Source organism: Mandrillus leucophaeus, unplaced genomic scaffold (genome assembly GCF_000951045.1).
Source record: "Mandrillus leucophaeus isolate KB7577 unplaced genomic scaffold, Mleu.le_1.0 Scaffold264, whole genome shotgun sequence".
Lineage (NCBI taxonomy): Eukaryota > Metazoa > Chordata > Mammalia > Primates > Cercopithecidae > Mandrillus > Mandrillus leucophaeus.
This window is the reverse complement of record NW_012102743.1, coordinates 2,283,432-2,294,205: the sequence shown is the minus strand read 5'-3', so window position 1 is coordinate 2,294,205 and position 10,774 is coordinate 2,283,432. Positions and strand designations below refer to the sequence as shown.

The following is a 10,774-nucleotide window of genomic DNA, read 5'->3' as shown; positions in this document are numbered from 1 at the left end:
GGATTTCTCCATGTTGGTCAGACTGGTCTCAAACTCCCGACTTCAGGGGATCCACCTGCCTCAGCCTCTCAATATATTTTTAATAAAAATATTTTTAATATATTTATATTTTTAATTAAAATATTTTAAAGATATTTAAACACATACATATATGTATATATGTAGGTGTGGGTATATATATCTTTCCAATCGGACTACAGCTCTGGGAATCTTCCCTATGGCTCCCAATCTGACAACTTTCCCCCAGCATGGACCTCTCTCCACCTTCCTTTCAAGTCCTGACATCTAGCAGAAACTACTAGAAAATTTAAAACAAAACTAATAAAAATGAAATCATGTCTTTTGCAGCAACACTGATGGAACCGGAGGCCATTATCTTAAGTGAAATAACTCAGAAACGGAAAGTCAAATACCATATGTACTCACTTACAAGTGGGAGCTAAATAACGTGTACACGTGGAGATAGAAAGCGGAATAGACATGGAGACTTGGAAAGGTGGGAGGGTGAGAGGGAGGCAAGGGATGAGAAATTATCTAACTGATAATGGTGGTTACACTCAAAGCTCAGATTTCACCACCACGAAATATATCAATGTAAAAAAACTGCACTTGAACCCCCATATCTATAAAAATAAATAATAGATAAATAAATAAAGCAAAACTATATATCTACATTTTCACAGTATTCCTGGCTATTAATTCCAGCCAGGCTTGATTATAGCTGTAAACTAAAAATCCTAGGCCCCCCTGCACCAATGGAATGCATCCCCTCTGGGCTAAGGGGACCCCGGAAAAAAACTTAAACAAAGGACCTGGCCATGACAGGATGGGAGGTCAAACACACATCATCATACTCCCTCTCTTTTGTGGTTTGAACACAACTCATCAGCATTACTGTTAACATAGAGATCGTAAGACTAACAGAACAGACTTTTTATGGCAATAAAATACCAAGTTATAAACAGGACATAAGACCATGCCAGGCAAAGGCTAAGTCATGCAGCTCTACACTTAAAGAATAAACTGTCCTAGGCTGGGCGTCGTGGCTCATGCCTGTAATCCCAACAGTTTGGAAGGTGGAGGCAGTAGAATTGCTTGAGCCCAGGAGTTCAAGACCAGCCTGGGCAACATAGTGAGACCTCGTCTCTCAAAAAAAAAAAACAAACAATGAGGATCGACTGAGCCCAGGAGGTTGAGGCTGCAATGAACTGTGATTGCACCACTGCACTCCCACCTGGGTGACAGAGCAAGACCCTACCTTGAAAAAAAAAATTTTTTTAAAGAATAAACTGTGCCGTAACCACCACAGATTTTTCTTCTTTGGTAGCTAAACATGCATTGGTCTCAAGACAAGCAATATTGATAGTTGTGAATATTAAACAATTCGCAACTCATCCAGCTCACAAATGCTAACAATCCCTGTTCCACCTGCCATAACTACAGGTTTGATTGGAGAAGAGAGTGATTTCAGTAACTCTCTCCTGATCAGAGGACCGCCAACCACAGACTGGTTCTGGCTGGTTTACAGAGATTGCGTACCTGCTTACCTTTGTGTTCTGAAAAGAACTTCTGAAGTATAGGCCTATTGTAATATATTTAAATCATTTAAAGGGATGTACGATCTTTTGGTTTCCCTGGGCCACATTGGAAGAAGAATTGTATTGGGCTACACATAAAATACACTAACGCTAATGATAGTTGATGAACTAAAAAAAAAAAAAAAAAAATTTGCAAAAAAAAAACTCGTAATGTTTTTAAAAGGTTTATGAATGGGCCGGGCGCGGTGGCTCAAGCCGGTAATCCCAGCACTTTGGGAAGCCAAGATGGGCAGATCACGAGGTCAGGAGATCGAGACCATCCTGGCTAACATGGTGAAACCCCGTCTCTACTAAAAAATACAAAAAACTAGCCGGGCGAGGTGGTGGGCGCCTGTAGTCCCAGCTACTTGGGAGGCTGAGGCAGGAGAATGGCGTAAACCCGGGAGGCGGAGCTTGCAGTGAGCTGAGATCCGGCCACTGCAATCCAGCCTGGGCGACAAAAAAAAAAAAAAAAAAAGGTTTATGAATTTGTTCTGGGCCACATTCAAAGCCGTCTTGGGCCACGTGCAGTCCACGGGCTGCAGGTTGGATAAGCTTGATTTAAATGCTAAATCTCCGCCCCAAAGTGAACTTGGGTTGTATGTTACATGCATGTTTATTCAATAGGCATGTGTCAAGACCACCTTCAGGAATATTCATAGCTCCTCCTGTAATCTGTTGAATATGTATGTTTAGCCAACCCATTCAACATAAAGCGTCTACCTCAACCCCTCCTTCGAGGTGCCTGTCTGTGGTCTTGGTTACAGGCATGTTTCCCAGCCTACGGGATGGCCACCTTGCAGGCTGTAACCCTTTAGAAGAAATAAAGTCTCCTCTCTCCTTTTCCAAATTTATACACTATTATTTTTTTTTTAAGTGAACATAGCACAAACCACTGATATTTACAATACCTGGCAGCCGTTGATTCTGTAGGTCATGAATACTCAAGGTTTTCAGGTTTGTTACAGACGTGATATGCTGCTCATCTTCTATGGTGAGGGGACTGGCTTCCAGCATGAGAGAATAAATGTTCTTACAGGTACTCAGGACCAAACTGAGGCTTCCAGCCACACCAGCACATCTCTTTATTTGCAGCCTGAGGCTTGTGGCAGAGCTGAATATTTTTCCCAGATACTTGATATCTTTCTTATTCAATTTGCTGAAATCCCGGAGTGTGACCTCCAGAGTCCTGAATTCCTGCTTCCAGTTGAAGAACAAAGATACAGCCCTGCTGGGAATGTAGGTTTCTGGGGCCTCTTCCATGTGGATTGTGCCTGTGTCTTCTGCAGCCTTGTCCCATGAAGCCATAGCTCCCCCATAGAAGTCCAGTTTAATGAAGTCCAGAGCGCTTGCACAATTGGGCAAGTGTTCAAAGAAGTCAAATAAGTAATCGGGGATGTTCTCTGAGTTGATATATAAGCTTTTACCTTGAAAGAAAGCTTCAAATTCTTGGCTCAGGGCTGATTTGGATGTACTCTCATGATATAAATGGATGCCACACTCTACAAAGGAATTGATGTTTATGGCTTTCAGAATTTCTTGCTCAGTGGTGTTTTTCACACTTTGCAAAGATTCCTGTCTCCAGAGAGGCCTCTTGGTGATGGAAAGCCCGAGAAGGCAGCCATGCTGATACACTGCTGCGAGGTGCTTCATAACAGCCCTGGTGGCTTCCACAGATGACCCACAGGTGTACCGGAGCAGGCTGCTATACGTGGATGTAATGTCCGAAATGGAAACCATTTTCTGCAAGTAACTATTCCCCTTGGTCACCTCCTCTGGCTCACGAGACGTCAAAAAACTGCTGAGTCTTCGTCCTGCTGTGTACTCCTGGAATGACTTGTGAAAGAATTTATACTTTGGCTTGAACCTTTGAGCCGTGTATTTACAGAGGAGCCCAGTTGTCAGCAGGACTTCCTCATTCACGCTGGACACATCCTCCAGTTTGAAATCAAACTTGTGGGAGAACACACCCTCCAGAGCTAGGTCTCCACAGTGGTCCAGGCTCCGAATGAAGTCACTTGCAGTCACACCTTTATGTTTGTGTTTGTTTTTCTGTATCAACAGATCATAGAAGGTATGGAACAGTGTTGTTTGTGTGTGAGAGTGGAACTCACTTTCACCCATCTGGATTGCACAAGTGATGACCACAAAGAGAGGGGTCTTCATGAGATTCCTCAAGCACCTGGATTTCTGAATTTGGAGCAACAAGCCTTCAGCAAGCTCCTTGATCAGCACTTCTCGGATGAGAGCCTGCGCACTGTCTTCTGTCATATCCCCCACCTCAGCAATCAGGGCACCAAACTGCCGTATGTGCCTCAGGCACTCAGTGGTGGTGGTCACGATGACCATGTTCTTGAAGCGGTGGTTTTCCTTTATCAGGGCTTCGATTTCTGGGCAGTTCTGGGGCTTGAATTCATTGTAGCCATCAAGAAGAAAAAGAACCCTCTGCCGTAGCTTCAGCAGCATGGCCATGAATGTCTGCTTCCTGATTGTGCCTGGTATATCCAAGACCTGATCACAGAGGGTTTCAAAAAGTCCGCCCTGGGCCCTGCTGAGACGGATGAAGAAGACGAATTTGAACTTGGTCAGAGCCTCGCACTTTCCGGAGCCCCAGAGCATGGCAATTCGCTGCAGCAGAGTGGACTTCCCTTTGCCAGATTCCCCTTCAATGATGCAGGGGCTCTGAAGAGCCTGCAGGAGGCCGTTCAGGGTCAGCTGCTCCACGCGGTGATGGTGTTGGTCCTTCCTCCACAGGACAGGTTCTGTGAAGGTGCTTTTCAGGCTAAAAATAATGTCAATATCTTCACCAAGGGGATAGAAGTTCAGAAAAGATGGGGTATGGTACCAGTCCTTTAAATCCTGAGCCACATCGTCCAAGTCTCCTTCTGATATCTGACAGAAAAGACCTATTAGAGAAGAGGTGATGTTAAAGAGGACCCAATTCTGTGTCTCCTCAAAACCTAGAGTTCAGGAGGGTGAACGAGGGGGTGAGGCTGAGAATCTGCCATTGGTGAACGTAATGTCCTTTCCCAGTTCCGAGCAGGCACAAAGGGTTCTGTCTGCTCCCCCTTTCCCCGGCATCCTTTACCCCACTCCCCTTTTTGCTTTCTGTTTCCTCCTTTCCACAACCAAATCTTATAGCAGCTGGTTGGAAAAGGGAGGAGCTTGTGTATGGGTTAAGGAAAGTAAAAAATTTGGCGGAGAAAGATGGTTGGGGTAACTGTCAGCATATTAGGCCTTCACTCTAAGTAAAATCTGTCATGACCTTATTTACTAATTTAAAAAAATAAAAACTGAATTCATATTTCATGAAAAATAGAATTGTGCTCTTGTGTCAGTCAGGCTGTCTTTACCAGGAGGCCTGGACATGGTAGGTAGTCAGCTGGGCCTCTCTCCCATAGGTAGATCTCATCCAAGCAGGGAACGCTGAGAACCACCGCTGCATTGGCAGCTTAACTAGTACACCCATTGTCCTGTTTTATCTTGCAGTGACACTATACTCAGTCATTTATTCCCTGGCCCTGGGGTTGTTTGGCTTCACCATCAATTGATCTACTATGAATTTTTCCTAAAATCATCTAAGCTTTTCCTTAGCAGGAATCAAAGGCCATTGCCAGGTGATATGAAGAGGAGGAAAAGCAGAGGCTCTGCCATCTGCTTTTGGAACTTTGTTATGGTCTATGCTATTTGCAGAAACAGATGCAAAACTAAATGATACTTACTTTGTCCATTCAAGTCCTGAAATAGAGGATAGTTCCATTCCTCAAGGGATTTAAGAAAGAGGTTACAGGCCTCTGAACCCTTTTTCAAAATCATGTGAATGATCTCTCTCACAGCATCCTGCTCCACCTTCTTGCAGCAAATGTTGCATACTTCTTCGTAATTCAGAACATTCCATGCAAATAGGTCATCTGTAATTTGCTTTACAACAGTCATTCCCATTCTTTGAATAAGGGCTCGGATATTGTCCTTTATGAAATTCACTGAGGAGATGGGGAGAAATATATATATTTATTTGTTTATATATAATGTGCATGTCAGCATCTGTCTCCAGAGCATTAGGGCCATGCATTTTTTTCCTGTGGGCATCTCCTGAGTTATGGAGATGCCAAATGCTTGAATTCCAGGCCTTTAAGAAATGCTCTGCAGAGCAGTTCTAACCCCAGAGTCATTGATGAGCAAGATGGTTTTGCTTTGGTGATGAAGTAAGGTGAGTTATCTTGTCCCTCCGATATAAAACAGTCCCCATCGAGGTCGTAGTGGTAAGACCGTTGGCTTTAGAATAACAGCACTGGCCTAGGATCTGCCACTTGCTACCATCTGTGTGACTTTGGCAAGTCACTAAGCCTCTTTGAGTCTATTTCAATTCTGTGCTGCTGGCTGGGCACGGTGGCTCACACCTGTAATTCCAGCACTTTGGGAGGCCGAGGCGGGTGGATCACCAGAGGTCGGGAGTTTGAGACCAGCCTGACCACATGGAGAAACCCTGTCTCTACTAAAAATGCAAAATTAGCCAGGTGTGGTGGTGCATGCCTGTAGTCTCAGCTACTCGGGAGGCTGAGGCAGGAGAATCGCTTGAACCTGGGAGGTGGAGGTTGCAGTGAGCCGAGATTGCACCATTGCACTCCAGCCTGGGCAACAAGAGCAAAACTCCATCTCAACAACAACAAAAAAAGTTATGTGCTGCTAAATGGTTTCACAAACTGGCCTTCTAGGAGTAAAGGCCCTAATTTGTAGCATTCACCAATCCCCGTGGTATAAATATTCCTACCATGGCCTATTTCAAGCTAACAGTGTATGTCAACTGGCTAACAAAATCCTGAAAATTCAATAATCAGGTTTCATATCACAGTAAGAACCAGCTCCAGCACACCAGGGATTCCTCATCTGTACAATGGTGTGGAGAACGGTATTTAACTTAGGAAGTTGTTACAAGAATTCATGTATAGTATCTCGTACAAAGTTATAACTCAATATATGATAGCTACTATTTTTAGCCTTTATTCAGGTGTCACCCTACAAAGGAAGAGCACATTTTATCTCTCACCACTTTGGTCTTTTCTGAAGAGTATCACATCAAAACACTGATTTTTATCCAATGTAAGCTCTCCCGCCTGGCCTTGAGGATAGTTGTGTCCTTTTTGTGTCTGACTCTGCAATGTCTAATTCTGAAAGGCAGACCACACTGTACCCAGGCACTGTGCCCATTGTGCCCATGCTATGTTTGTGACAGCTTGGAGAAATGTCTTCCTGGTTTTTAACTCTCAGACACCGTCTGCACTAGATTTCTTCCTGGGCTAGGCTGCTTCTGGGTTTTTTTGTTTTGTTTTGTTTTTGTTTTTTTGATGAAGTTTCGCTCTTATTGCCCAGGCTGGAGTACAATGGTGCGATCTCAGCTCACCACAACCTCCGCCTCCTGGGTTCAAGTGATTCTTCTGCCACAGTCTCCCAAGTAGCTGGGATTACAGGCATGCGCCACCACGCCAAGCTAATTTTGTATTTTTAGTAGAGATGAGATTTCTGTATGTTGGTCAGGCTGGTCTCAAACTCCCGACCTCAGTTGATCTGCCCGCCTCAGCCTCCCAAAGTGTTGGGATTACAGGCATGAGCCACCGTGCCTGGCCGCTCCTGGCTTTCAAACCTGTGTTGACTGATCAGAGAGGGAATGTGCTTCTCTCAAAGACCCCAGAACCTCTCTGGCCTGAAATACAACATCAATCACTCCAAGCACCAGGACCCCATCCCAGCTGTCCTTTCTCACCATTGCAGAGCTCTACTGCTGACCTCAGCCGGAATATTCCTTGTCTACATGTCCTGCAACACAGTCCCATCTCTTTCCTTCTGGGGTCTCATCTGTTCTCTAGCTTCTACATCATCCCTATGGAAGTAACCTCTAAGTCTGTGTCCCGTTGTGATCTTCAGTTTAGAGCTAAAGAAATACAGCCTTAGCTGGATGCGGTGACTCATGCCTGTAATCTCAGCACTTTGGAAGGTTGAGGTGGGCGGATTATCTGAGGTCAGGAGTTCAAGACTAGCCTGACCAACATGGAGAAACCCTGTCTCTACTAAAAATACAAAATTAGCCAGGCATGGTGGCGCATGCCTGTAATCCCAGCTACTTGGGAGGCTGAGGCAGGTGAATCGCTTGAACCTGGGAGGTGGAGGTTGCGGTCAGCCGAGATCGCGCCATTGCAGTCCAGCCTGGGCAACAAGAGCAAAACTCCGTCTTGAAAAAAAAAAAAAAAGAAAGCAAGCCTCAGAAAGGCTTAGAGACCCACATACACAAGTTCACAGCCTAGCCTTCCTAAGACTACATTTCTTCACCTATAAAATGAAGACATGTTATTTAAAAGACTCTATTTAAAAGACTCATTATATTGAATAAGTCACATAACTCTCATACACAAAAATGTCTCAAAATTGGAAAAGTGGCTGGGCGTGGTAGCTCACGCCTGTAATCCCAGCACTTTGGGAGGCCAAGGCGGGTGGATCACGAGGTCAGGAGATCGAGACCAGCCTGGCTAATATGGTGAAACCTCGCCCTTACTAAAAATACAAAAAATTAGCTGGGCATGGTGGCACGCGCCTGTGGTCCCAGCTACTCAGGAGGCTGAGGCAGGAGCATTGCTTGAACCCAGGAGGTGGAGGTTGCAGTGAGCCGAGATCACACCACTGCACTCCAGCCTGGGCTACAGAGCAAGAGTCTGTCTCACAAAAAAATAAAAATATATAGATATATATATCTATATATACAAAACAGTAAGGTATTATTGTACTATGTTATATATCCTTGTATGTAGACCATCATACTCCTTCCTTATCAAGTAATTAGGTGGAAAAAATGCTGCTCATTTATTAATTCATTATTCATTCTTTTCAGAATATCTCTTTGTCTAGACCAATGCCTTTCAATAAAACGTTCTGTGATAATGAACATGTTCTATATCCGCATTATACAATATGGTAGTCATTAGTCATATCTGACTACTGAGTACTTGAAATCTGGCTACAGTGACTGTGCAACTGAAGTTTAAATTTTATTTAAATTCACCTTTAAATAGCTACAGGGGGCTAGTGGCTACTACTAATATACTAGACAGCGCAGGTCTACACCCAGTCGTTGAAGTGGGAAGAGCTACATTTTGGTTGCCACTTAGATCTACACCATGTTTCTTCACAATGAGCTTGATGTGTGTAGCTCTCTGCTGTCTGGCTGAACAGGTGATGAGAACACTTTAAAACATACACCTGGTCACTCTTTGTGTAAGTCCTATCCTGTCTGTAGTTCTGTCTTTTATCACAGGTTACCATATTTGCAACTGAATTCCTAAAACAACAGAAGAATATTTATCAGTATTTCCACATACGACTGGTCAGAGGAAGCCATGAATTGATTTTCCATTCAACATCACCAGTATTTGGTAGCAGACTGTATAACCAGGCAGATGTTATTTCTCATATACTTACTTGTTCTAAATGAAAGCTTCCCACCTTTCTATAACTCAATAGAAAATATTTCCAAATGGACAGGTCAAAGGTGATCCCAATATTGTCCTCTTTTTTCTATAAAACTACTCTTCATTCTGTAAAACAAACAAAACAGAACCAGAGACTATCAGGCAGAGGGGCTGGTGCAATTAACTAAGTAATGCCCTGCTTTTCATAGATAAGAAAATGGTGACTCAAACCAGATAAAAACTTGCTCAAAGCCACTGGCTATTCATGGCCAAGCCCTAAAGAGAACCCAGGGGTCTGGACTCCTGGCCTAGAGCTCTAAACTGTGTTCAACTGGAACTTTGCCCTTCTCTTCAAAGTTTCTTCTCGTTTCTGCTGTTCAGAGCCAAGAAGGCAACTTGGAATTAAATGTCAAAAGATGGTATAAGTGTCAACATGAGTGGTGCAGAGGGTACGTTCTCTCCGGTATTTCCAAGAAAGAGTATATGGACTGGAATCATCCAGGGAGGAAGTTTTCATGGAGGAGACAGCACATGAAGCTGGTCTTAAAGGATAAGTAGGGCCGGGTGCTGTGGGAGGTGAAGGCAGGCGGATCACCTGAGGTAAGGAGTTTGAGACCAGCCTGACCAACACGGTGAATCCCCATCTCTACTAAAAATACAAAAGTTAGCTGGGCCTGGTGGCACACGCCTGTAATCCCAGCTATTCGGGAGGCTGAGGCAGGAGAATCATTTAATCCCGGGAGACGGAGGTTGCAGTTAGCCGAGATGGTGCCACTGCACTCCAGCCTGGCAGACGGAGCGAGACTGTGCCTCAAAAAGGAAAAAACAGACTGTGCCTCAACAAGGGAAAAAAAAAAAAAAGGATAAGTAAGATGAGGTGAGGTAGTTGGGTTGGGGTGGAGGTGGAGGTGAGGATGTAAAACGCCTTGCAGGTGAGAGGATGAGACCGGGGAGTATGGAAAGGGGAAAAGTTCTCTTGTCTCCTTCGCAGGGCGTGCGATGGGGGTGTGGCTTGCTTCTTCAGTGCCCGCTGCTCAGACCTCTAGGGGAGCATACAGATGGGCAGGCTGTGGGGTTCCAATCCCACGGCAGTGTCTAGTGGTGAATGTTTACAGCTCCTGAAGTCCCAGTGGGTGTATGTTACAGGGTGCTCTTTCGGTTTAGCTGTCCGTAGGCGGCTTGTGTTAGCTCTATTAGACCCCTGCCTTACTGCAAGGACAGAGGGTTTTCCGTGTTCCGGGGTTCTTGCCTTGGTGTACCGGAGGAATTGGATCACACGTGGTCTTGGAGAAAGAGTGCAAGGTTTTATTGACTGGAAGAAGCTCTCAGCAGATGGGGTAGCCAGAAGGCAGATGGTTTTTCCCTGGAGTCAGACTGCCACCGACTCTTCTCCAACACTCCCGGCCAAACTCCGCGTCCTTCCTCTGGCGGATGCCCTGCTGGCGTGCCGGTGTCTGTTGTGTGCTCTTCCGCCAGCATTCGCCCTTCAATGTCCTCTCGACGTCCAGCTGCTTGTATCTTCTTCCGCCGATGTGTTCCTCTCGACGTCCAGCTGCTTGTGTATCTGCCTGCCAGGGTCTCTGGGATTTTTATACGCATAGGATGACGCTGTGGCAGGCCAGGGTGGTCTTGGGAAATGCAACATTTGGGCTCCAAGGCAGGAGTGCCTGTCCTCACCTAGGTTCGTGGGCACAGGCCTGGGGGTGGAGCCCTTGCCAGGGACCCGCCCTTCTGGGACCC

At 45.2% G+C, this 10,774-nt stretch overlaps 1 protein-coding gene across 4 annotated transcripts in view; it reads right to left on the bottom strand.

Annotated features, from left to right (window-relative positions):
* NLRC4 (NLR family, CARD domain containing 4) overlaps positions 1-10,774 on the bottom strand; it is a 52,556-nt gene that overhangs the window by 34,486 nt on the left and 7,296 nt on the right. For 3 of the 4 annotated variants that reach the window (XM_011984241.1, XM_011984242.1, XM_011984240.1), the window contains exons 2-4: positions 9,045-9,160; positions 5,300-5,560; positions 2,489-4,483 (exon numbers count right to left, since the gene is read on the bottom strand). In XM_011984241.1, coding sequence (XP_011839631.1) covers positions 2,489-4,483; positions 5,300-5,560; position 9,045 — 2,257 coding nt within the window. In that variant the 5' untranslated portion in view covers positions 9,046-9,160. The remainder of the gene's footprint in view (positions 1-2,488; positions 4,484-5,299; positions 5,561-9,044; positions 9,161-10,774) is intronic. The other variant, XM_011984243.1, reaches the window with a different exon arrangement.